Here is a 27,624-nt window from a genome sequence, read left to right as displayed (position 1 = left end):
CTGTTCCTTGATGTTGCAATGGAACTAGCTCTATTGCATATTTTTGTAGCAATGAGAGAACCTCTTGACGGAGCAGTGTTAGATGTTCTATGGACATTGGACGCTATGTGGGCGGCATCTTTGGAGGGGTAGCTGTAAGCTCCAGGCAGTAACCACACTGGATAATCTGTCTTACCCACTTGTCTGTTGTGATGGAATTCCAGACAGGTAGGAACTGTGTTAATCGCCCCCCTACAGGAGTGGTATGCTGTTGGGGGAGCTGAAGGAAGTCACTGTTTAGTGGTGGAAGAGGATCGATTGTTGTTGTTACCTCAACCTCTTCCCTTATTGTTATTACCTCTGTAGCCCCCTCTAAAGTATCCTTTATTAGAGGATGCTTGTGTATTAGTTTTAAAGGAAGCTGAATTGTCTGCTCCAGCTTGTTTGGAGCCTCCTCTGTAAAAGGAGCAACGAAAGGAGCCTCTTGCTTGGGTGGACTGCAAAGCTCCCATTGACTTGATTGTGTCAGTGTCTTTTTTCATTTTTTCAAGAGCTGTGTCTACTTCTGGACCAAACTGGTGTTGGTTGAATGGTTGATTTAAGATAGTAGTCTGTTCCTCTTGCTTAAATCCTGAAGTGTGTAGCCACGTGTGGCGTCTAAGAAGGACACTGGTGTTTATTGCCCTGGATGCAGTGTCTGCTACATTTAGTGCGAATTTAATTGAGGCGTTAGATATGAGCTTACCCTCTTAAATGAGGTCATCTGCTTGTGCCTTATATTGATCAGGTAGATGTTGTAGTAGCTTCTCTAGCTGATCATAGTGAGCCCCATCATATCTTGCGAGGAGGGCCTGTGTGTTAGCAATGCGCCATGCATTACTAGCTTGGGCAGCTATTTTTTTCCCTGAAGCATCTATGATTTTGGATTCTTTATCAGGAGGTGGTGCTTCTTCTGATGTTTGTGAATTTGCTCTTTTCCTAGCCTTAGGAGTTGTATAGTTCTTTGGCGTAGTTTTCGGCACAGAAGTTATCGTTTTCGGCGTCGAGGCCTGGTTCGAGGGCTTGGAGGCATCGGTAGCAGGCTTTGTAGGCGTCGGCACCGAAGATTTTGGACTGGAAGCTGTTTTGGTATGCTTGGAAGTGTCGGAAACAGGCTTCATTGGTTTCGGTGCCGTATTGTCTTTAGGAGTCAACTGTTCCTAGGTCTTTTTCGGAACCAGGACTTTTCGGTTTCGGTGCCGAGGGAGCTGGTCGTATCGGCACGTGCGGTTTGCTCGGAATGGAGCTACTGGAATGCTTTAATATTTTCTTCGGAGCCGAGCTCGATGGCGGGGCTTTCGAAGCAATGTCTCGGTCTCGACTGGGCCCCGAAGGCGGAGTTTTGACCTTAGCCTTTGGTTTAGGTGTTGGGGCTGGGGTAGGGGCAGTCGTACTCATGCGTTGACCTGATGGTATGGAGTCATCGGAGTCGTCTGCCTCAGATACGATCTGGAGATCAGAATCTTCCTCGGGGACACATGGACCTTGGTCGAAGATATCCACTGGTTCCAGAGCTGATCTCTGCATGTCGCGTCGACGGGCCCTCTGATCTCTAATGGTCTTCTTGGATCGAAAGGACACACAAGCTGTGCAGCTCGACTCGTCGTGTTCCGGTGATAAACACAGGTTACACACCCCGTGATCGTCGCTGTGTGGAAATTTTGCTCCACACTTGGGGCATCTTTTGAATGGTGTCCTTTCCATGAGGTGTACGCCTCACCACATGGGTAGGCCCGCGGCCCGCGTCGACGACCGGAATCGAAGTGATGAGGTCGTGTCTATGTATATTGAAGTTATTTTGTTTTTAGAAAGCTTTGCGCATTGAAGTCTTTGAAAAGTAGATTTTCGAACCAGAGCGGAAAAGTTGCATCCGAACCTAGTGGCAGAAAAAAACAATCTAAGGATGGAGCCAATGCCCATGCGCACTATCGTCCAAAGGAGGAGTCACCTATCTTGTGACTACAAAGACTTCTTCCAAGACGACAACAACATGCAATCATCCGAGCCCAACACCAGGTGGAGATCTAATGCTAAGTGTACAATCTGCAGCTCATATGCCTCGAACATAATACTTTGCAAAATCTTATGCAGTGATTTACAGTTTAAAACAGGTTCAAATTCAGCTGGTTGAATTAAGGTCATTTCAAAGTTATTTTTCAGTTACTTTACAGATTACTCTGCACGTTACTTTTTAGATTACTTTTTGAGTTACTTTTGCTAATCAGTGTGATAAGCCTAGATATCACACCGAGACATTTCTTAGACAAAAGTTAAGTAATTCACTTTAAGTACATTTGAAGTTTTTCAATGTTTCATACAAACCAACTCCACACTTAGAAGAATTTTCAAGGAAAAGCAGTCAATGCAATCCAATGGAAGGAAATTAAGTTCACGATTTGCAGGTAAGATGGTATTCTGGGGTTAGAACCAGGGTTCCCCAGGGTCGAGGGTGCACTCTCAGAACACCCTCAGCTGCACTAGGGCAGCCGGGTGCAGAGGCCCAATGTTTTCCAAGGGGGGATAAGGGTTCTAGGTTGGTGCCTGCTCACGAGCAGGCCACAAGGTTGGGGGAGCAAAGCTCCTGGTGTTAGGCTCAGGGCAAAGGGGGATCCGAGTTGGTACACAAGGTGCACCCACAGTGGCACAAGAGCGGCTGGGTGCAGGGTGCTTTTTTGGCATCAGGCGCCCTGTTGTTTTCAATGGGAGTTGCCGGTTTTGGATTTTGGCTGGAGGTTCAATCCAGGAAGACTTCTATGAGGAACTAACTGCTGCGTAGGTAAGTTGGAGGGTTCAGGACGTAGGTGCAGCTTGGGTTCTCTTTTCTAGGGCGAAAGACAGCTGGATGCAAGGGTGTCTTTTGCAGTTGGATTTCACCTTACCGGGCCACTCGCGGTTGAGGGGGGATCTCTGTGCAGAGGCTGCAGGCGATGTCAGGGAGGCCTGGAGGAGTTAAACCATGGTGGACTCAGACTCTGGAGCGCTGGGGGACCTCGCTGGGACCGGTGGACATCCCGGATTTGGGCCATAGGCGTCGGGTGCAGTGGTGGTTCCAGGCGCCTGGTTTCTTTATCATCAGCAAGCTGAAAGTCTGTCTTGGGAGTTTCTTTTGAACAGAGCTGCTGTTCACAGGAGATCCAGTCTTTGTTGAAGGCAGTCAGTCTTCCCAGGAGTTCTGGAGGTCGCTGGCTGCAGGACAAGGCGGTTTTTGGTGCAGAATCTCTGGAAACTGCAGTCTGGCCAGTAGGGCTGGGGCCAAGTCAGTTCTTCTTTGCAGACTCTTCTCTGCTGGGCGTCTTACTTTGTCCTTCGTAGGGTGCGGGAATCTGCTTTCTTAGTTCAGGGCTGCCCCTAAATACTGTATTTAGGGGGCGTTTTAGAAGTCTCTAGATCAGTAGCCAATGGCCTACTGACCTTATGGTGACTACACCCTTGGTGTGCTTACCCCACATGGGGGAGTGGGCACAATCCCCAATACGGATTAGAGAGTGCCTGAAGAGTGGGCTTCACCTCGTCTTCCCCCACCTGAGGGGCAGAGGTGGGCACACCTTCTGGGCTGCTCTGATTTTATCCGCCTGTCTTCCCACCGCAAAGGAGGGGAGACAGGAAGGGGGCCTGCTCCAGATAATAGGAGAGGCTGGGGGCTGCATTACAGAGGCAGCAAGGCCTTTGAAGCTCCCCTGCCACAGATGGCTCTTTCTGACCTGGGGGAGGTGTGACTACCTCCGCCCAGGAAAGCTTTGTTTCTGGGCTCAGGGAGCGAAGGTTCCCACCCCAGGGGTCCATAAACAGGTCTCATGATGGCAGGCTGGTGTGTACCAGTCAGGGAAACACCAGAGACTGGTCGTTTTTCAGGGGGAATCTCTAAGATGCCCTCAGTGCATTTTTCATTAAACCCCACACTGGCATCAGTGTGGATTTAATGTGCTGAGAAGTTTGATACCAAACTTCCCAGTTTTCAGTAAAGCCATCGTGGTGCTGTGGAGTGGAGTGTGTAATGATAAACCCCCAGCACCATATACTCCTAATGGCATTACTGCACTTACAATGTCTAAGAATTGGTCTAGAAACTGTAGGGCTACAGGGCCAATGCACTTGTACCCTCACCCACCAAGATGGCTGACCTATGCCAGGGCAGTGGGTTGTAGGCATGGCACACATGGATGTGTGCCATGTCAACTCTTCACTTTGTTCTGTACCAAAACACGCAGCCTGCAAAGGGGGTGTGTCTGTGTGTGTGCATGTGTGTACATGTGCGTGCGTGTGTGTGCGCGTGTGTGTAAAAAGGTACAGGGCCTCTAAGGGTGACACAATAAGTGCTGCAGCCCTTAGAGGCCTTCCTTGGCCATAGTGCCCTTGGTACCCATGGTAACTTTTGCAAGGGACTGACATGTGGCCAAAGAGGTTCCAATTGAGGATACAAGGTACAGTTTTGTGAAAGAACACAAGCCATGTGAATCTGATTGGCAGGGTCCCAGGGCACATTAAGTCAAAGTGCTTCAGTAATCTGGCAAAAAGTAGGGGGTACTGCAACAGAAACCCTGCTTCCTACATACCTGTAACAGCACCTGGATCCTGTGGAGGCAGAGTTATCTCAAGTGATAAACTTTCTTTCCCACAAGGCCTAGGAGGGTCTGACAAACAAGTCGGTAATTAGCTTTCGATCTGCCATCTCTGCAGGGCATGCCCAGGTTGATGGTAGACCCATAGGTATGCATCCATTGATATGCAAATTGCTTAAAGGTATTCGGGAAGCGAATCCTCCTAAGGCCAAGTATTCATTTTTGTGGGATGTGTCTAGGGTATTGCCTTGTTTGAACGATGGCCAGACAATTTAAAAGTTGTCTAGGAAACAGCTGTCAGCCAAACTGGCTATGCTTTTGTGTTTGCCTGCTTGTAGTCGTACCTCGGATGAGAGTTCTCAACTTGACAGGCAGAGTATTCACTCCAGAAGGAGTTTCTTTTACTATTTCTACAGAACTAAAACTTTTCCACGCTGTATTGAATATAATGCTTTCCTTCTAATGAAAAATGATGTGTAGTTCAATTCTAAAGGGGTATGAGAAATGCACCCGTTCTGTAAGACCAGATGGTTGCACAAGAGTGTTAATTGCCTTACAAAAGCATTTTAAGCCTGTTACATCGGCCACAATTTCTTGATGGCTGAGATCAGTCATGGCAGAGTCTGATATTGACATGCAGGTGTTTGGTGCTCTTTCTATTAGAGGCGCAATGGCATCTCAGTCATATATGCTGGGTTCCGATATTCAGGATATAATGCAATCAACTGATTGGTCCTCTGAATCTTCCTTTATACAGTTTTATTACAAACCTGTGTGCTATATTTCCTCTGTGGTATTTGATAAGCATTAAACGAGCAATAATCCGAAGCCTCCGGTCCTCTAATAGTATAAAAGATTTGCTAGCATTCGTGTCAAGAATTTTCAGTTCTATTGAGGACACAAAGGCAAGGATTATCCCACCCTTTCTGTCATTATCATGACTGTAATGATGTGTTACAAGCCCGAATATTCTGGATGTTTTTCCATAGATATTACTGATTCCTTTTTCGTTTCAGGTTCAGAACAGAAAAGGGAGTGTTCCTGTTTAAAGTTTCTGGTCAAGGTTGACACTTTGTGTCATGGCTCACGTTTGAGCTATCGCTGGAGTCAAGGATGGCCGCGAGGAGAGCGGTCGACACTAGGAAGTTACAGATGTCTGCGTTAATTATTGTTTCCATGCAAAGAAAGAGGCTCACAATATGTAAATGGGTCCTACTTACATGGACTGAGAAACAGTGATTGGTGGTTAGATAAAATAGCATCATGGGAAATGTAGTTTATAACTTGTTTGAACGTTTTTCATTGGCTGCTGAAATTTTCCAGTTAAGAAAGAAGCAATAATCCTTGCCTCCCTGTCCTTAATAGAATTTAAAATTCTTCGTGCGAATGCAAGCAATTTTTTAATTCTTGCAGCATTTCTCATCTTGATGTGATACAAAGTATTTTCTTCCATGTAAAGCCAATAGCCTGTTTCCCTTCTATGTAAGGGGTGTCACAAAATACTGCTCTTTAGAAAGCTGTGATATGGTAAACAGTTGTGCTCTTACACAGTACTCCATTTCGTCAATTACCTTTCTTCCCAACTCTGTGATCTGTGCATTTCACGAATTCCTCGACCAAAACTGGATTCAACTTCATCAAAACTTCTTTGGTAAAAACCGCCCTCTCCTCGACCTCTTCCTGAAAAATTAAGAGTGAAAATTACAACCGGTGACCTACTCTCCTATGGGTTTTTTATCATGAACGAAAAAGAACAAATGTTTGAATATGAATTAATAAAGTGAATGTGAGGAACATTCAGCATCTCATACTTCATGTGGGACTTGAATTCTTGACTTAATGCAACAAAGTGCTCATCAGTTCCTCTGTTGGGAGACAGTAATTTAACTTCTGGTTATTAACCAAGGATGGTGGCTGGATCATTGCTAATTATTACTTCTCACAGCTGAACAGCCGCTCCTGATATATGGTTTGTATCCTGTATTCTTCTACATGCGGTCAGTGTCAAATAAGTCTTTAAGAAGGTAATCATTGAGTGTGTGCATCATCCATCCTGGTTTATACCCAACCCAGGTACAACTGTGCACTAAGGTCATACTTCAAAAATCAAGATAATGGTTACCTTAATTGTGCCTCTGTTACTCTTAACCCATATATTTTCCCTTTATGAACTTGTGGACTTTTCTATGTCTGTTGCATGTAACCATGACTACATTATACACAGCACATTCCCATCCCAGCATGTGCACTTATCCTCGCCAGTCATCTTTCATTAAAAAGGGAACTAATTGATGAATGTTTTCTGGTCAATTCTAGAAAGTGTGGCAGAAAGGGATGGATAATGGGATACAGTTTACAGATTAAGAGTAAGGGAGACTGAGTAGAAGGCATAACAGAAAGAGGAGGAAGAAAAGAAGACGAAATTGGCAGCTCAATACCAGATAAAAAGGATGTAGAGAACCTCCAGGCCAAACCAAGTCTCACTGTGGGAGGGAGCCTCAAGGGCATAGTGGCAGTAGAATGCATGAGGATGATCCACCTAGACAACAGCATGTGTGTGTGAGAGACTAGGCTGAATAATGCAACAGGTGCCGCTTAAGCACCAGTGCACCTTGACACCAGATGGCTTTATGTGTAGTGTAGCAAAACCATCATATCCTTGTGGAAAAAAAAGAAATGGCACTGATGCACACATGGCATAGCACTCAGTTATCCACCTCGTTGATATTATGGCCATTAGCAAATTCAGTTTCCAGGGAATAAACCAAAAATCTAATTTTGTCTTTGGCTTGAAAGGCTTGTGCATCAGCCTAGTGAGAATTAAATTAAGGTACAAGTAGGACCCAGGATAACTTACAGGAAGGAATTAAGCGCATCATGTTCGTCACGTTACTAGACTGCTTCGATAGACCTGGAAATCTGCACATTTGATTTGTTCAGCTCCTCTGGCTCATGAGAAAGGTCTTGACGTGCACCTGAACCCCTGTCCACTCCAGAGATGTAAACATCACTTTTTCTGCTGCAGAACATGTGAGCAGCTTACTGTTCCTTGCTAATGTCGGATGACACATACAGAGACAATGGTTCTTGTAAAGGATTTCCTAGAGACCATCAGTATTCACAAGTTGCAGTGAAGTATAACAACCCAGTACCAAACCTGGCATGATCCGTCTGGTGCTACAGAATCCACATGCACACATGGCAACCCTGATTTTCAGGAAATTGGCCAAGAACAGGGGAGTCATAGTATAGGTGTATAGCAATGCACCCGTTAATCCCATCATTACTGGTTTATCACAAAAGGAACTAGCATTTGTGGTTTCGGGGAGAAATGACTGCATCAGTGACAAGTTGGCTGCATGAATTCTTGGGGAATCTAGCACTTCAGCGACACAGAGGAACTTCCTCAGAGTGTCTATCTGGTGTGGTCTATCCGTGCAATATGGGAGACAAGCTGGAAACATTTCTGTAGCAGAGCTCGCTTCCCACAAAGCTAATGCCAGCCAGCAGAGCAGGAGGCTTGGTGCCCCTTGTTTCCAGATGTAAAAAATAGTTATGGTGATAATCGCGCACATCACTATCATGGACCTCAGCACAAGGATACTATTTGTCATTTTCTGGGATGGGTTGTACTAGGTCTTCCTGCTCGGTTTGTTTGCCTCCTGTTTCTCAGCGGTCATTACCTAAGAGTCTTAAGAAGTCCACAAAATCTTTAGTGACCTGGACAAACATGTAAGATTTGTTGATCACTGTGATCGTTAGTCAATTAGGGAAAAGAACAGATGCCAACATTTCTCTTTTGACTCCTCATTATGTTAAGGTGGCTAGGCGCTGGAGAGAGTGGAATTAGACAGCCTTTGTGAGACAACCCTCTCTACAACTGCCTCTCCAATACTTCAAATATCACCCTCATAATACGGCTCCAGCGTTATGCTCTTTTTTCTTAACACTGCTCATAGGTATTCGTATTCCCATCCGGAGTGTCCGATGTTTTGTTTTTCACTCTTAGTAAGGGAGGAAAGCCTGTTGCAGGAATGTTGCCAAGTATGTCTCCCACCCTACCACCTCCCCCATAGATGACAACCCCATGCCCCTGATGATGTTGGATCAAGAGGCTTTTAAGTGGCTCCACATGGTCTTCCAAGAAGATAAAAATACTATAGGTGCAAGACTGAAATGTGGCAGTTTGGTTGCATTGCTAGGTCTCTGTAGCCATCTCTCTGATGAATCGATCCTTTCTGTGTCCTCAAAGGGAGTCTCAATACTGTCCTGTTTGTGTAAGATATTATTCTCTACTACATCAAAACAACAGTGTCATGCATTTTTCCCTTGGAAGCCTTTAAAAACCTAACTCTAGATAAAACAATTAGGCCGCACTAAACAGCCAAAAGCAAAGCAGTGTCAAACAACAAATGCTCTACAGAAGTAATACATTGTGATTGGGAAAAATCACTCCTTTAGACCCTGTATGACGAACAGTGAGTTTCCCCAGGCTGTATGGGGTGTCAGCTTCCCCACATGCTTGGTGCATGTTGACAAAAACAGTCCATCTAAATCAAGTCGCCAGTTTTAACCATAAGACAGACATCGGAGATAAGCCTCTAGTGGTTGCAACATCACTGTCCAGACAATCTGTTGGTCTATCTCCAAACGCTGGGAGCTCCTACCAATCCCTAGCTGCAATAAAGGGTCTGCACAGGCTTCACAATCAAAGGGGCAGGTTCAACAACTAGAGAAAAGCTCCCACAGATCCTTATATCTCCCTTGACCTATACTCTTCTTCCACCATCATGTTCTGGTGGTGGTAATTCTCATGAAGATGTGACTTCCTGTTTCTGTACATGCCTTGGGGTCTCAAGAGTGAAGATTCTGGTCTCTGAAAACTTGTATATAGATTAGGAAAGGGAAGAAAACAAGTTACTTACCTGTAACTTTGGTTCTTCAGTATTGGTAACTTTCATAGATTCCCATAGCTTGTAACATTCCCCGTCTTCGGAATGGGAGCCTCGGTAATTAAAAAATAACATAGCAGTAGGTACAAAAGAGAAAAAGGCATATGCCTCCTCTCATTTGGTAGCATAGCCACCTCTTTTTGCAAAAGAGACCAAAAACATGCAACAACAAATCAGATTAGCCTCACCCCATAGAACCTTCCTGAGAAAGCTTCAGATTTTCGTAGCCATTGGTTAACAGTAACCACATATGCTGAAGGCTGGTCTTACCCAGGGGAGGAGGGTGGAGCATGGGAATCTATAAAAGTTACCAATACTGGAGAACCAAAGTTACAGGTGAGTAACTGGTTTTCTTACACCAGTATTGGAACTTTCATAGATTCCCATAGCTTGTATCAGAGTTGCTAGCAGTTAGCAACAAAGCATATTTTGTGACAAATACTAAAATAACTCTGTATCCATATTTTCATAAGAAATAAACAGACATTGAAACATTAGTCAGTAAACCTTACCAGATACAAAATGTGCAATAACAGGAAGGAGGGGTAGAAGGAAAAGCTAATCACTTACTGGAAGAGATTTCTCAGGACTGCTTGTCCCACTGCCGCCTCACTCACGGAGTGAGGCGGCAGTGGGACAAGCAGTTGTGCTTTATGAAAGTATGGGCACTGCTCAATGTAGCTGCCCTACAAATGTCCTTGATAGGAACTCCAGTGAAAAGAGCAGCAGACGATGAAAAGGATATTGTGGAGTGAGCCCAGACACATCCTTCTAGCAGCTTACCCGCCGCTTGGTTACAGTAGTGAATTGCACTGGCACTACAACGTGAAATCCCTTGGTTTGAAAGGGGAAAACCTTTTCGAGGAGCACTAAAAGCAACAAGAGTTGGGTAGATTTCCTGAAATCCTTGGTGCGCTGAAGATAAAATTTCAAACATCTCTGAACATCCAAGGAATGAAGAGACCTTTCTGCTGGAGTCGTAGGTCGAGGGAATAAAGATTTTAGAATGACAGGCTCATTGAAATGGAAATCCGAAGGGACCTTTGGAATACATTTCGGATTGGTTCTTAAAATCAGAGTGTCGTTTTTGAACTGTAAAAAAAGTTCCTTAATTGTGAGAGCTTTGAGTTCTCCAATTCTCCTGTATGACGTTAAGGCAAGAAGGAGAGCCACCTTCCATGACAGAAATTTAAGATCCGCTCTATGAATAGGCTCAAACGGAGGTCTCATGAGATGAGCAAGAACCAAGTTGAGTTGCCACATGGTATGCGGAGGTCGAACTGGAAGGAAAACTCTAAAGAGTCCTTTCAGAAATTATTTGACAATTCTTGCAGACCAGAGGGAAGGGCCAGAGGCTGTCCGTCTGAATCTAGATATAGCCGCCAGGTGCACCTTGATGGAAGAATGTGCAAGACCTGACTTGGCCAGGGATAGAATGTAAGGTAATATTTGATGAGGAGCAGAAGAGAACGGATGAAGGTTTTATCGGTGGCCCCACAAACAAAAAGGTTTCCATTTTGAGCGATAGGTTTTATTTGTACTTAATGCACGGGCTTGAGCTAAAACCTACTTACATTCTTGAGGGATATTTAAATTCTGGAACACTCGGTGCTCAGGAGCCACGCTGTCAACTGAAGTGAGCTCGGATCCGGATGTACCACTTGGCCCTGGGACATCGTCAATAGAGAAGGAATGGGACGCAGGTGAACCGGATGATCTTGAGCGAGTAGGAAAAGCTCAGTGAACCAGAACTGGCAGGGCCACGCCGGTGCTATTAGAATCATTGTGCAGGGTTCCGTTTTGAATTTTCTGAGTAATCTTGGAATCAGGGGAGTTGGCGGAAAGGCGTAAACAAATGCACCTAACTAAGCCATTGAAAGAGCATTTCTCAACGATCCCCGATGGTGTGAGAAAGTGCCATCTTTCTTGCATTGGTATGCCCCCACTTTTTGCTGAACTGCTGATGTGCTTTGACTGAGTGTGCCCTAGGCTCCTGCCAACCAGGTGCCCAGGGCCTGTGTTCCTTCGATAAAACTGTGTTGAACCTAAAACCCAATTGGCATCTCTGGCCACCTATCAGCCCCTAGTAAATGGTACCCTAGGTACCTAGGGCATGGTGACCAGAGAAGGCCCCTAAGGGCTGCATTACTTATTGTGCCAACCTTAGGGGCCCTGTACCCAGACCCCCACATACTGCCGTTGCAGGCTGTGTCTAGGTGCAGAACTATACAAAGAGTCGACATGGCACACATCCCTGTGCGCTATGCCCACAAGACCCACTGCCCTGGCATACCTCAGTCACCCCTCTAGCTGGGTGCACTATGCCAGTGGTGTGGGCACAGGTGCATGCGCCCTGTGCCCCTACAGTACCCGGGGCCATCCCTGGGCACTGTAACTGCAGTAATGCCATTCAGAGTATATGGTACTGGGAGGTTGTCATTACGAACTCCACAGCACCATAATGGCTCCACTGAAGACTGACAAGTTTGATATCAAACTTCTCAGCACATTAAACCCACACTGATGCCAGTGTGGGATTTAAGGTAAAATGCACCACAGAGGACATCTTAGAGATGCCCCCTGAACCCTAACCTACAATCCACGTCTGGTCTGAGTGGCTGCCTGGGCTGCCACACAGCAGACATGTTGCTGGACCCCTGGGTGGAGAGCCCCCCGCTCTCCTGGGCCTGCAACAATGCACATCCTGGGCGAGGTGCTCGGTCTTCTCCCCCAGGATGGGCAGGGGGAAGCTTCAAAGGCCTGCCGCCCTTGTGAGCTTCCCCAGATCACTTGCTCTACTCAGCAACTGGCCTCCACCAGTTCTGACCCCCCCCCCCCCTCTGGCGGGAAGACTGGCGGGATACCCTACGTCAGGAAGGGGGGGTGCCAGCCTGTGCCAACTCCACCCCTCAGGTGGAGGAGGCGAGGTGAAGCACGACCCCGGGCTGCATTTCTGTAGAAAAACCCATTGAGCTCAATGTTAAATTGTGTTTAGAATTGTGTTGCCTATTGCAACCACTGTACCTATTATGTTTACAAAGTTATTACCTTTCTGCAAAATAATTACCTGAGATCACTCATATTGAGAAAAGTATATTTTGATACCTGTTGGTTCTAAAAATATAAACTATATCTTTTGATATAAAAACAATTGGCCTGGAGTTCAGTCCTTGAGTGTGTGAAACCTTTAGCTGAATGAGTGTGTACAACAAATGCTTTATACTGTCCTCTGGTACTGCCTTACTCCTCGACCAAGCTACCACTTTTGAGAGTACGATCAGCCCTGACTTTAACCTCCGTTATACCTCTGGGGTTTGTGGTCTCTATACACACTGTACCGTACTTTGGTCCAGTATATATAGAGCCACTTTCTCACAGATGGTGATCCCTGCTTGCGTAAAAACGGCATTTCCTGTTGTCTGGGGTAGCGAACAGGTCTATGGACGGAGTGCCCCAACGAGTGAAAATACAGTAGAGTGCCCCAATCCAGTTCCCACTTGTGACAGACTGACTTCAGACGACTCAATGTATCTGCTGTCGTGTTGAGGGTACCTGGAAGATGCTATGCTGAGAGAGCGATTTTGCGAAGAATTGCCCATTCCCAGATCTCTTGGGCCTCCCTGGAAAGAAGTTGAGATCTCGTTCCACCTTGTTTGTTCACATAGTGCATGGCCGTTGTGTTGTCTGTATGGACCAGGAAGGTGGAGTTCCCAATCTTCGGAAGGAAAGCCTGTAAAGCCAAACAAATCGCCTTGCGCTCCAGAAGATTGATGTGGAGAGTGCGTTGTTCGGATTCCCAGTGATCGCTTACTTAAAGGTCTTGCAAAACCGCTCCCGAGCCTTCTAGAGAGGCGTCCGTGGTCAGTATCAAAGGAACTGGAGCACTTGTGAAAGTGAGACCTTTTGAGATATTGTCTTTGATCGTCCACCAGCTGATCGCCTCTGTCATAAGAGGAGTAACTATTATCCTGTTGTCGAACAAGCCTTCCCACTGGTGCCATTACATGTCCAGTTATTCTTGTAATGGGCGCATACGAAGTCTGAAATGCGGAATTAAGGGAATGCAGGATGAAATCTATCCTAGGAGAGATTTGTATCAGCGGATAGACCGAGATAGTCTTCTTTGCAATTTACAGGCGGAAAAAAAAAAATCAGCCTTTTCTGTCTTTCCTCTGATGGGAAAGCTTTGCAACAAGTTGTATCCAGAATGGACCCTAGAAACTTGGCCGACCAGGATGGAAGAAGGACTGACTTGTTTCTGTTGAACCCAAATGATTGAAAAGCTGAATGCAACTTTCGACTGCCCTTGTAGGCACTTTCGACTGCCCTTGTAGGAAGTGTGGCTCAAATGGGTTAGAGCGACAGACCCTGATTCAGAGGTCTGGTCCGGGACCAGGGTTCAATACCCGTCTCAGCGGGTCTTGGGCTCAATTTCCTCAGACCTGATAATTCTCGCCTCGGTGCCTATTCTAATCATGGGTCCCACTCTGCAACTCTGGGCAATAGCTTGCTTAATCTCCACAACGGCCCCAACAGCGCTGGGATGCCTGGTTTCACCTTGGGGGTGCCCAGGAGTGGACATTTCACAGGGAAAAGTCAGGAAGGGTTCCTAAGCGGTATACAGACAGCGCCGGGACACTTCCGTTGGAGGTAGCTGTGCGCTCTACAAATGCCAGCATTTAGTCACTTGAGAAGATGGAGCTTTTATCAACCAATCGTCCAGGTAGGGAAAAACCTGCAGTGACTGTTTTCTGAGAAACGTTGCAACTGGGGCCAATACCTTAGTGAATATCCACAGAGCGGATCAGAGTCCGAAAGGCAGGACCTTGAACTGAAAGTGGCACTTGACTACTGTGAAGCATAGAAATCTTCTGTGGGCTGGGTTGATCGAGATCCAGAGTTGCCATGTAATCGCCTGAATTCAGGAGACGCAAGATATCCTGAAGAGACACCGCCCGAAACGAGAGTTTTATGAGATAGGTGTTGAGCTCCCTCAGGTCTAAGATGGGGCGCCATTTTTCTTCCGTCTTGCAAACCAGGAATAGAAACCTTTGCCTCGTTGGGATAGAGGTACTGGCTCTATCGCTCCTTTGATGAGCAATTGATGAGCTTCGAGACGTAGATGTTTTGATTCGGTGATGCAAGGGGCTCTGGAAGGTTGGAGGTGTTGAAACTAACATGTGGCCAAACCGGATGATATTGAGGACCCACCGATCTGATGTTATGACCTCCCAGCTGTTGAGGCATTGTGATATCCTGCCCCCCACCGATGTTGCAGGCGGTGAAGGTACAGTAGACAGAGCCAGGAAGCCACTATTGGCGTTTAGAGGAATCTCTTCCCTGATGCCCCTGTCTTCCTCTTGAAGGCTGACTAGAGAAAGACGCCGATTGGCCTTGGCGTTGAGAGTACTGAGGTTTGTACGACAGTGAAGACTGCGAATAGGAGGAGTAGCGCTGTTGGTATCCTCCTCTGTATGTAAAAAAACCTTTTCCTCTTGCACCACGTAAAGGCACCTTGCGGTATTGCAATGTCCCCAGGGACCTTGCGGTTTCTGTGTCTTTTATGATATCATGCAGAGCATCATCCACATGCTTTCCAAAAAGCATTTCTCCATCAAATGGCAAATATAAGATCTTATTTTGAACTTCCGGGCGCGAAGCCCGAAGCCAGCCTTGCCATCTTAGAACACCTGAACCTGCCACGGCGAAAAAAGCAGTGGTGGCAATGTCCCCTGCGCAATCAATGATTTCTGAAGACCACCGCTCTCCTTCTTCCAGGATCTTCTTTGCGTCAGCCTTGGAACCATCTGGCAGTTGATCCATAAATGGAGATAAATCGCACCACATTTGGCGATCAAATCGTCCCAAAATTGCTAGTGCATTGGCAGCTCTAACAAGAAGGCTGGACATAGAGGAAAACCTCTTTCCCACATTATCTAGACGCCTACCCTCCTTATCCTGTGGTGCGGTAAGGGGCGCCGATGGATTTTTTTACTTCCTTTGAGCTGCCTGAGAGATAACAGAGTCCGGCTTCGTTGACCAAGCAGGCAAGCGGGACCATCTTCTGGAGCCTTAGATTTTTTCTCCAGTCACGGAAGAACAGGTATGACGGTAGCTGGAGACTGAATCACCTTTATTCCCTCAGTCCATACATGTTCCACAATCAAGATAGAACGGATGGATTTTCTGTAAGGCTCCTTAAAATCATAAAGAAAGCATTCCGATTGTACAGTTGGAATGGGAAGACCAAACCATTTGGAAGCCCTCTCCATAAGATTATGGAAACCTCCAATGTCGGCTAGAGGAGAATCTATAGGATCCGGTGATGGTGAAGCAGGATCCGAAATTCCCTATCTGGATTCGGGACCTGTTCCACATTCTGATCACCATCTCTTGAATCAGAATCATCATCATCATGCACAGTGACGATATTCTGGCGACCTTCTACTGGTTCCAGCTCCGGAGGTTGAGATAATTGAGGAGCCACTGTAGCAGAAAAATAGGTCGGAGGTGGTGGAGGCGGCGGCTGCATTGATTGCTGATCAGAGTATTGAGATGGAAATCTCCTCTTATAATCTAACAACACGATTTGTAAGTCACTAATAAGTGAAGATGGCATGGCCACCATACTCTGTTGTGCTTGCTCTTGAGGTCTATCTCGAGGAAGGTATTGCTGTTGTTCCATGTAATAGTCTTCATCAGAGTCCTGGTATCTTACTTGGAGTTGGGACGAACTGTAAGTATCTCCATAAGGACCCTCATGTTCCTCTGAATATTCCTCTTCCAAGAGCAATGCTGGAGGTAATGGTGTCACTCCACAAGGAGATTTCATTTCCGGTGTGATTTGGAGTCTTTTTATTGAAATTTGAACTTTCTGTATCATCGACGAGGTCGAACGAATCGTTGACGGAGAGTGGATCATCGACGACGATGGGCTGATCGTCGAAGGTATCGTCGACGATCTCGTCGTCAGTACCATTGTAGATGTCATCGACATAGTCGCCGTCATCCTCGTCGGCGTCATCATCGTCGACGTTGAGGTAGTCATAATCGTCTACGACATTGTGACAGGTACCTGTAGTGTCGTTGAAGTCTTCGTCGGTGAAGCTCTCGACGACGCGTCCATCGACGTAGCTGGAATCGACGGCAGGTGAATCTTAGATGCCGTCGTCGACGTACCCGATATTGTCGTCCTCTGAGGCTCTATGGGGTGAGGCTAATCTGACTGGTTGTTACATGTTTTTGGTCTTTTGCAAAAAGAGGTGGATATGCTACAAAATGAGATGAGGCCTAGGCCTTTCTTTCTCTTTTGTACCTACTGCTATGTTATTTTTTATTTACTTAGGCAACCATTCCGACGACGGGGAATGATACAAGCTATGGGAATCTATGAAAGTTGCAATACTGGAGTAAGCAGCCGATATATTAACGACTACCTAGAGTGCTGCTCTCCTCCACATCTTTGGGCAAGCCTGCACCAAAGCCAGCAGTTCGTCAACCATTCTGTGTGATCAAGGCTTCAATCTCTACTCTGGGACAGAGAGGGAAAAAATTGGTAGGAACCTCATGCATAGCCCCAGACTAAGCTGACATTCCGGAGGCCATGTAGACCAAGTTCTTGACATTTTCTTATGCTTATTAATGCCCAAGTTTCAAAGCCTCATTATTTTCTTTCTTCTTTCAATTAAAGTTAAAAATGCTTTAGTAAGATGGTGTTTTCCCCCATATGCACTTTCAGCGATCCTACAAATGCATGGAGAGATTCAATTGTTAATTAATATCAGAAAATCCACTTACTTTTATTATGTTGATAAAGTATTATTTACAGATCACAACAGAGTATAACTGAAAGTATCCTTGCAATTACTATGTAGGGAAACGAAATAAGAAAAATCAGAACTAAAATGATCACCAGTGCACTTAACATTGTAAGATGCCCTGGTCAACCAAGTGTTTTCAACAGCCTTCTCGTTTCTGCAAAAACATTTTTTCAATATGTACATCAACAAGGCTTGGTGTGTTCAATTATCCTTGGCAAGTTTCCAGAGGCACTGAATGGGGAAGAAATTCCATGAAGGAGCAAAGATTTACACATCATGCTTGCAAATAATGTCCTGTAGAACAGCGATCAAGTCCTCATTGCACCAGTCACTAAACTGTCAGCATTTATAATTTTCATAGGTTCACATGCTCTAATAATTCAAGTCCGGGAATGAGAGATGCTTAGTATGTCACTGCATAACAGAGACAAAGCAGCACTTCACAGCAAACAGCTTGGAAAGCAAACACAAAACCACTGCATATTGAAAAACACTTTAAGCCATGCCTTTACTTATGAAATACCTGTCTAAATTGTATGGCTAAATACCTCTTGTGTTTCATTACTAAGCTAGGCTCTCACACTATTGTGCAGCAACCTACAAGACAGACTTGCAAATTGGTTGTCTTGCTACTGCCCCCAAAATCCAGAGTGAAATTGTCTGGTTTCCACACCTTGCAGCCTCCATTCAGTCTTGAACCCATGACCAGCAACAAAGTATGGAAAGGTCTATTCAGGTCACACCAGGTAAGGTGACTGCTAGGACATCTAACTGTTGATACATCCTCTACATTTGAAGCTTCTTGTTTTCTATGAAGCCCATGCACTCAAGGTAAACTTTCCTCAGTATTTCTCTTAGGACTCATCACTATGCCTTCCTCTATCCTTCTCTCTACTTTTTTATCTTCAGAACTTTGAGGTATCCTTCCGCTTGTACTAAGCACTACCGTAAGTGCAGAAAGTCTCAGCCTAGTTATTAATTTGGAGAATGCCAAAGGAGGAAGTGTCTCGTGTTGGACAGCCTTCAGATTCTACTGTTGCAGGTCCAGAAGAGGGATTGATGATACAATCAGCACCACATGTGGTTGTCTTCTTTCCACATGAAGAAAAGAGGATATACGTCGACAAATTAGACAGTCCAGAGCTAGCATACAGAGAGATTAATTCCCCACAGAAGGAAAACACCCAATAATAGTGAGTCCTAAACATCCTCGAAGGATACTGGTACACATCCCGGGTGAAACTGGTAGGACTTCAACCTTTAGTTCAGTTCCCATATGGGAACACATCATCTTAGTCAGAAAGGATCAGAAAATATTCTATTGCCAATTCTCTTAAAGACCAGACACAAAGTGTTGGCTTTTTGCCAATCATCTTCTAAAAAGTTTTTCATTTCTCACACTGAATCCCACTGAAATTGGCTAAGGTTCAGCAGCAATGACTTGAAACCGGTTGACCAGGAGCCCAAACCAGCAGTTTTATTACTCAGTTACTACATGATAACTTTGCTGGGCCATGTATCAGTCACAATTCGTATGGCTCTTCCAAAGAAAGCAAAAGAAAACAGACATGCCTTTCTTCCCGTCACTATAAATATCAGAGGCTGTTTCTTCACGCTCATGGAAGAATTTGAAGAATAATGGGATGGTTGGGTGGGGAGGAAGCCAACATTATAATAGCAGCAAGAAGAACCAGCACCTGCTAAGACTTTTTAAATCTCATTGTAAGAACGTTGGTGATCTATCTACAGTCCTGGCCCTATCTTCCAACCAAAAGAAAGCTCTTCACCCTAGCATTCAAATCAAGAAGCTATCTAGCAGTCAAAGAGTTCACAACAATGGATCCTCAAAATAGACTCCACTGTTGGGGTGATCAGAGAGACTACTAAAATCCCCTAAAGTATCCATATACATTATAAATTAAGCAGCTGTTACCTCAATATTAAAGAGTTCCTTTTAGGTCCTTCCTACATCATTTAAAGTTACTTTTGACAAAGCAAAAAATAACTGGTTTTGGGTGAAAAGCTAGGTCAGACAGATCACCATGAGAGAAAAAAGAAAAAAAAATTGACCTTTCCTTATCGAAATGTTAGCCTAAAATGTAGCGAAAGAAAAATGTGGACACTGTGGAACTGTAAGAAGTGGTAAAAAAAAATAAAAGGGGGGGAGCTCCTGGAAATACCCAGTGCTTTGGCTAGTTTAACTAATAAGCACATAGGTCAAGGAAGTTACCATGCTATGTAAGGTTGTTCTTGATTTTTTCTATCACCAGAAAGAGTATCCTCAACTTGTGACTTCATGCACAAGACTGTAGGATACACAAACGGTTCAACATGTGGTCAAGATTCTCTATCAGCTGTAAATATGAAGTTATTAGCATAGAGCAGCATATCTCCCAAGGCCACCACGTCCTCATCAAACTTGTATTCGTGACATACCTCGACCTCTAGAAGTGCTGCGGCCTCGGGGAGCCCCTACAACTGTTCCTCCACCTCGTCCCATTAGCCTCAAGACTGCGGTACTGTTTACAGACATCGAGAAATTTCTCTGTTAAAACAAAGATACATTTAAAATTTAAAAATGCATGTGAAAGGTCATTATTTTTTTCTTGTGAGCCTGCTCCATCATTTCTCCCTTTCCCCCTTCTTCTTAAACCATTTCAGATATTTAACCTACACATCTGACATAAAAGAATGAAGGTTGTGAACATGTATGTAAATGCTGGTTGTGAGACTATCATCAAAATGTTCAGTGGCTAAACTGAACCTTTTTGTATTGATTAGATTTATGCAACCTGAATGATTAACATTTCTCTTGCTATGCATAATTTTGCTATATAGTCGTTGGATCAAAAAAGTGATATTGCTTTTCTCAACAACATTTGTTTCACTGAGGGTAGAAACCATTCAGGGGCTAATGAACCAAATACTCCATTGTAGCACTAGACTCTCTCAGTGTAGCGAAGCAGAGTAGTCCAAGGCCTACTCAAAGAAGGTGGTGTGGGCTAGTAATCACCGTTCCCTGGTACGCAATAATAACACTCAAAAATAATTGTTCAATCGGTGCATTCCCTTTAGAAAAGTAAAAGTACATTTAATACACACACATTTGACTCAATACTACACAGTAATTTACAAATATGCATAAGGATGGTGAAAATACCTTTGTCAACTTTACATTTGAACCTCAGAGGGTCATGACCCCAAAATTCACAGTACACCCCCTTCATGCACAATACAGCACATAACCCTACATGGGGGTGTCGTACGAGTTACTAACCTTCGGTAACGATGTATCTGGTGGAGACAATTCTAGCCACAGATTCCTTAACGTAGATTTATCCCCAGGCGTGTGACTGGATCAGGAAAACCTTTTGCCACAGCATCCCTGCGCACCGGGGGGGTCGGCACCACATGACTCCGCCTGGACATCGTCCGCGATGTCAGTGAGGATACATAAGTCCCACCCCGGCGCGCCTACGTCAGTTTTCTACGGAGAACTTTTCCGAGCCACAACACAGAGCCATCACAAACAAAAACTGTGAGAATACTGGAACAGTGTGCGGAAAAATTAGCTCAACAGAAAGTACAGAAACGAATGGTGAGGAACAGCAGCATCCAGAATACTGCCAGGTACTACGGCACCAATAGTCATGGAGGGAAAGAACAGAGCACAGCTACTGCAAGGCAAGCCTGCAAACAAATACAACCGCCTCCTTTGGGGCAGAGAGAATGTGAAAAAGTGCACAGCAGACGAAGAAGTCTGCAACAACAGCCCAGAATAGAGAATGGCACCAAGGCCAGAATGGAAGAGTAACTACAATTCACCCTCAGACAACACCAGCAAGGAGAGACATTTCCCAAAAGAGCCAAGGGTCGAGACCCGGCCAGGGGACCTCCACCCTAAGGACTGCAAAGGAGACAGAAGTGCAAGCAACGAAAGGAAGAAGGACACAAGCAAACCCCACACTGGAGACCAGGGTGCAGGGGCACAGAAGTACTCATGAAACCATCAACCAATCACCAGAACGGAAGGAATGGAGCAAACCACAAGACGAGCATCCCCCTAGGGAAAGAGTAAGACCAGGCACTCGCAGGAGACAAATGTCCGGAGGTAGGTGAGTGCAGAAGACCAAGGCAGGGTCCTAGCAGAACAGTGAGGAAGGGCGAGTTGTGAAGGAATCTGCAGCTATAATAGTCTCCACCAGATACATTGTTACCGAAGTGAAGTAACTCATACATCTGATAGAGACTACTAACAGATTTCTTAACATAAAATAGATACCCTAGCCATACCCAAGGGGAAGGAGGGTCTGCGAGAGGACCTCCCCAGCCTGAACACAGGGCCCCAAAAGGGGATGAGTCACAGGGACAGGGAGAATAGCCCAGTCCCCCTCCAAGCAGGCAGAAGAGACCTCGCTATCTTTGGAGGAACACTGACCCCACAGGGGATGCGTCATGAAGAGAAGAGAGGCAGCCCAGCTCCCGCCAAGCAGGAGGAAGCATGGGCAAGGCGAAAAGGGGGCAGTGCACCACAAGGCCAGTCAAGGTAGTAGAGACCCCACCAAAAGCCCCAGAGGTACAGGCAGCGCAGAGAAGTACCGCGATGTTACAAACTATCCTTGATAAATATGTGGTAGTTAAATCCCAGCCTGTGTACGCAGCATTCATTGACTTTACCACAGCATTTGACCGAGTGGATAGAGAAACCCTATGGAAAAAACTAAAGAAATTAGGAATCCCTGAGCAGTTGTTACGAATCATAATGGCACTGCATACAGACACCTGGTGCCAAGTACAAATGGGGAGAGAAAAGGGCCTGACTAACCCGATCCCAACTCCTAATGGACTCAATTAAGGGTGCCTCCTTGCCCCGTTGTTGTTTTCCTTATATCTCTGTGATTTGCCTCAGCATCTACAGCAAGAACTAAACTTTCCACCAAAGGTTGCTGCCCAAAAAGTTCACACCTTACTTTATGTGGACGATATTATAGTGATGGACCTAACCCCCTTTGGGCTACAAAACAATCTGGATGCCCTGTTTAAGTACACTAAGGAAAACTTTCTATTACCTAATTTAGCCAAAACAAAAATAGTTTCTCTCTCAGGCAAGAAAAAAAGTAGTAAATATTGTTGGAGACTCGGGGACGAAAAAATTGAAGAAGTTGAGGAGTATACCTATCTGGGAAGGATCTTCACTAAGTCACTAAAAAATAACCCCCAGTTCTTAAACTTGTCAAGAAAATCTGAGGTGCACGCATGAGCTCTGCTAAGGTTATATGCTGCCTCGGGAAATAGAAATTTTTCCTCCCTGCTTAAAGTCTACAGTGTGAAGATCCCTGCAGTTTTATCGTATGCCCTGGAATACATACCTATAAAACAGTGGACATTTCTGGACCTAAAAGAAGGAAAAATATTGAGGAAAATGCTAAAAGTAGCGCAGTGTATCCCGGTACAAGCACTTCAACTTGAACTATCGCTTACGAGTTCTTACTCTCGAGGTATCGCAAACATCATTAGGTGGGCATACAACCTGCTCCATGCAAAGGAAGGTACACTTCGCTCCCTGCTTAAAACAGAGACTTTTGATAACGATTCTACGAAGCACGTATTTTACAAAAACATGTCTTTCGCCTTCAAACTGGCGAACATTAGTACTGATCTGTTGCGGACTTGGACACCGCCTCAACTGAAACTCTTCTTAAAACGCTATACCCCAAGACTAAGTTTTGAACTTGACGCATTGCGCCAAATTAATTTCCTATAAAAACTTTGCTGAATCAATAGTATTTAAGAAAACCCAGAACTATATAGATTTTAATCTCACTCACGGCGCTAGGAGATTAATAATCCTACTCCGGTTGGGTATTCTACCCACCCAAACCTTAACATCAAATTGGCATCTAAGTGAGTCACCAGTATGTAGCCTATGTAACGGCGGAGAGCAGGACTTAGAGCATCTACTGTTCATATGCCCCAATCCAAAAGTAGTAGCGGCGAGAGCAAAACATCTGTCTCCTATATATCTCAGATGCCGTATTACCACTGTCAAGGAACTGATTATTGTTTGCAAAACTCCCCCTAATGAACTAGTTTGTTACAAATTTTATAAATTTTTAAAACCTTTTTTATCTTTGTATTAACATGAGAACTTTTAAAAGCTGTAAGAATTGAATTTTATACACTTTTTTTGTGGTCCTCAGATGAGTACCAAACCAAATAAAATAAACTTGTACCAGGTAAGAGAACTACCTCAAGACTGGAAGGAGTAGAGGTAGAAACAAAGCCAAACCTATCACAGCTTGAAGCAGACAGCCAAGACAGAACAGCGACTCATTCAATAAGGGCAGGCGCGAAAGAAAGAAAAAAAAGACGTAGTCTCACAAGGTTCAAGCAGAAAAAGGAGCAGGAGTGCCAGGGCCCACGCCAAGGCCCCCGGCCACAGACCAGAAGAACAGGTAGATACATTAGACCACTAACAAGCGCCACCAAACTGAACGCCCAGACTATGCCGAGCTCAAAACAAGGGCAAGGCAAGAAAAAATCCAGAACGACCCCTAGAAGGAGATTCCTCCGGATAGAACCGAAAGCAGAAGTGCGCCGGAAAATAAGAGGAGAAACAAGTAAGACAGACCAAGCCTTCAACACAGGAAAGAATCCCTTCTGGAACACCAGGCAGACAGAGGGCCAAGCCAAACGGCGGACAAAAGGGCAAAAACACCGCAGCGCAACGTCGTAGATGGCAAATCCACGACCAGAAGCCGCACAAGCAGAATACAGCAACACCAGGAAGGGCGAGGAACCCCCAAAGGGAAGTCCACACCCTCTCAGCAAAAGACAGAGCTATACAATAGCTACAAGTAACCCACTTAGGGTATGACATGTCCCAATGATTTATGGGAACCACTCTTAGGGAATAAAGTCCCGCATCATAGAACAAAATCAGAAGACCTGCGACAGAAACCACATAAGGCTTAGTAATCAGCCAAAAAGTACACTCTTACCAAAAAAGGGGGCTGAATCAGCAGCCAACTGAAGAGAAGGGTCAACCAAGGGACCCCGAGGGCACAGCAAACCACACAGAAAGTGTAACAGTCACTCACTCCAAACACCAGATTCCAGGAACAATGGAATAACACCTCCCACCAAGTCCCGGAGAATCAATAAGCCAGCCTACTGAGGGGGAGGAGGGGGACGGAGCCCCGCAAGAAGACACTGAATGGCAGAGTCCGCATGAGTGTTAAACAGGAGTACCCCGTCAAAGGGCAGGTCAACCAGACGCTTCCTAATATTTTCAGGGAAAACATCAGGCAGCCAAGCATGGCCGTACTATGGCCACAGAAGTGGCCATAGCACAGCCGAGAGCATCGGCAACATCCAAGGCCGCACGAAAAACAAATGCGGCCAGCTCGCTACCTTCCAACGCATGGCTCCACAGATCAGCACGGGCTCCCTTATGCGAGACAAGAGAAAGAAGGGACTCCATAGAGTCCCACAGGCTAGAAGTAGCCCTAGCCAATACACAGAGTGTTGAGCGCCCGCAAGGCAGCACTAGAAGCGAAGACGTTACGCCCCCATGAATCCAAACACCGGGCCTCCCGAGAGGAACGAAACACCACAGGCAAGGACGGAAAGGACGTCCGTAGAAGAGAACCTTGAGTAGAAGGGTGGAGGGAAAGGCAGAGAGGGTCCTGCGGAGCCGGACGTGGTGTGCAGAAGCGGCTGAGACATCGGATCACCAGTTGGCAAGGCGCCCCCAAGCCACCAGAAGAGAATTATGGAGCAACGCTTCAAAAGGAAGTAATAGCTCCCGTCCACCAGAGTCCTGGTGGAGAACTTCCAAAAGGTAGGAAATGGAGTGACAGTTCACCATCCGCACAATACCCACACTTGTGGAAATAGCCCGAACAAAGGCAACACTGGCCTCAGTTGGGCGTCGCGGAGGAGAAAGTAATTCCTCCGCAGACGACGGCTGCAGACTGAGCCGTCCGTCTCCAAGCCTAGGGGGAAGCGGCCAGCCCCGGAATAGTGGGGGATCCACAGATGAATGGGGAACCTGAGGGGCCCCAGGGGAAGGGGGAGAGGCCGGTGGAAAAGCTAGCCGTGAGCCACGGAAAGAGGGAAGGGTTCGAAGATTTAGGACGTGTGGACGGCGAGGAGTCTTCCTTGGACGATGCCGGTGAATAGGCAACAATGCGGCGCCCTGTCTCCGGGGAGGAAGACACCAACAGAAGACAGATATCAGGAGAGGACGGAACCTCCGGAGACTAATCAAGAACCCGATGCCAGCATGGCTCCGTGGAGTCCGCCACAGGTGCCTGATCGACGTTGATCATCGGCGCCAGAGTGGGTATCTACGGTGCCGGATCGACCTCTGCCACCACGTGCTCCCCAGGAGAATGGTGCGGGGTCTACGCCAGTATGGCGAAGGAGCAGCGCCGGCTTGCCGGGACTCGGGAAAGCACCCCAGGTCCCAGCCTCCACCCGTGACTCCACCGGAGGAAGACTCCCGGTGCCGAAACGGCGGCAGCCCCCTGGTCGGAGGACCGAGGGGGAAAAGCCCGGAGTCCTGGTGAACTGCGACACAAAAGGGAGCCCCGTAACGATTTGTGGCGAGGCAGGGATGCCAGGCGCTGAAGAGGGGAGCCCTGAAAGACTACACTTCAACGACACCACCCTCCTACGACTTGAAGCCGAAACCTTTGGTGCCGGGGCCGGAGCCGCCGGCGACTCTGCGGAAGTCCCCGCACAAGGCAAGCGATCCGCGGAAGTCTCAGGAGGTGGAGAAGAAGCCTGCAGAGCCACAGCGTAGGCTGTCATTTGGGCCATAGTCGCCCTAACGCCGGGAAACGGCGGGTAGGAAGGCGGAAAAGAGAACGTGGAAAAGAGAAAAAACTAACATAGGCGGTCCGGGGTGGGACTTCTGTATCCTCACTGACGTCGCGGAACACGTCAGTGGTGCCGTCCCCCCGGCACAAAAGTTTTCCGGATCCAGTCTCACGCCTGGGGATAATTCTACGTTAAGGAATCTGCAGCTAGTAGTCTCTATCAGATAGTTTACATGACGTCAATGTTGTCCCATTTGAAGATTGGAATCACATATTATAGTAATATTTATTTCTATCACTAACTTCAGTAACCTTAATCACTTAGCACTTATTATGAATAGTCAAGAACTGAAACCATGTGACTACATTACCAGTAATAAAGCATGACATCAGTTTTAAATCAGAACATCCTCTTCTGCACTGATTAGGAGTAATCAGGCATTGTTATAAGGACTTCACATCATCTTTAATAAAAATATTGCAGCCTCTTAAGAATAAAAATTACTGTCAGCATTAACAACCCTTCAAGTAAAGCATTGTTGGCATCTTTGAATAAAGCATTGCTTGTACTCATGGTGGATAATACTTTGAAAGAAAGCAGCGCCAAACTGTCATGAAGAACGCTTAAGTAAAGCATGTTCATACATGTACCATGTGTGTCTTTTTTAACTATCTTTAGGCCACAGAACCTGTAGCCATGAACCTAGCCCCAGAGTATGCTGCACTCCCAGCTGTAGAACTCCAGCTTCAGCTGGGAAAGTGCTTGGAAACGTAGGCAATGCTTGGAGTGGTCTTCCTTTTGAAGACCGTCCAGATTTAGGGTCTGTACTGGGGCTTCCTCAGGGAGAGCTGCGGTGGTTCTGAAGCTCCCTAAATCCAGGGCCGGCCGATGGTGTCACGCATGGCGTGGAGGTAGGACTGGGGAGGAAAGCTGCTAGCAAAAACCTGCACAGTTCACTGCTGTAATGTGCAGACACACGGAAGTGCACACTATAGGCCGTAAAAGTGGTTTATTTAAATACATTACAGCGCAGACATCTATGACCCAGAGTAATTAACAGGCGGCTAATGAATGTTGGAAAAAGGCTAGTGAAGTGAAGCAAAGACACAGCTAAAGAAGACTTGCAGAACAGTCAGACGAGAAGCAGCAGGAGGCTTCCTTGATGCAGTCTCGGTTCCAGGAGAAGTACAAGTGTTCAGACGATCGAAGAGTGACGTGGTTTCAGGCTTGAGCCTTGTCCTGCAACGAATCTGAAGAGCCACCCACAGGTAAGCCTTTAAGTACCCATGGGAAAGGGTTGGAATGACTCAGGGGTCCCTCCCCGAGGAGGGGCTGAACAGAGGGAAGAATACTCTATGTCCTTTGTCCAGTTTCGTGTGGGAGCCAAGGGATTCCTGAACTGGCCCATACTGGAGTATGGAAGGAGTGAACCAAATGTGCCCTTCACAG

The 27,624-nt window shown here is 46.1% G+C and overlaps 1 protein-coding gene across 1 annotated transcript in view; it reads right to left on the bottom strand.

Annotated features, from left to right (window-relative positions):
• The window catches only part of GIGYF2 (GRB10 interacting GYF protein 2), a 1,757,193-nt gene that overhangs the window by 1,511,036 nt on the left and 218,533 nt on the right, over positions 1-27,624 (bottom strand). Inside the window, exons 5-6 of the mRNA XM_078666006.1 lie at positions 19,786-19,894; positions 6,149-6,257 (exon numbers count right to left, since the gene is read on the bottom strand). Of these exons, the coding sequence (XP_078522132.1) occupies positions 6,149-6,257; positions 19,786-19,894 (218 nt within the window). The remainder of the gene's footprint in view (positions 1-6,148; positions 6,258-19,785; positions 19,895-27,624) is intronic.

The sequence above is a fragment of the Lissotriton helveticus genome, chromosome 11, assembly GCF_964261635.1.
Source record: "Lissotriton helveticus chromosome 11, aLisHel1.1, whole genome shotgun sequence".
Lineage (NCBI taxonomy): Eukaryota > Metazoa > Chordata > Amphibia > Caudata > Salamandridae > Lissotriton > Lissotriton helveticus.
The sequence above is the reverse complement of the archived record's forward strand: the minus strand, read 5'-3'. Positions and strand labels throughout refer to the sequence as shown.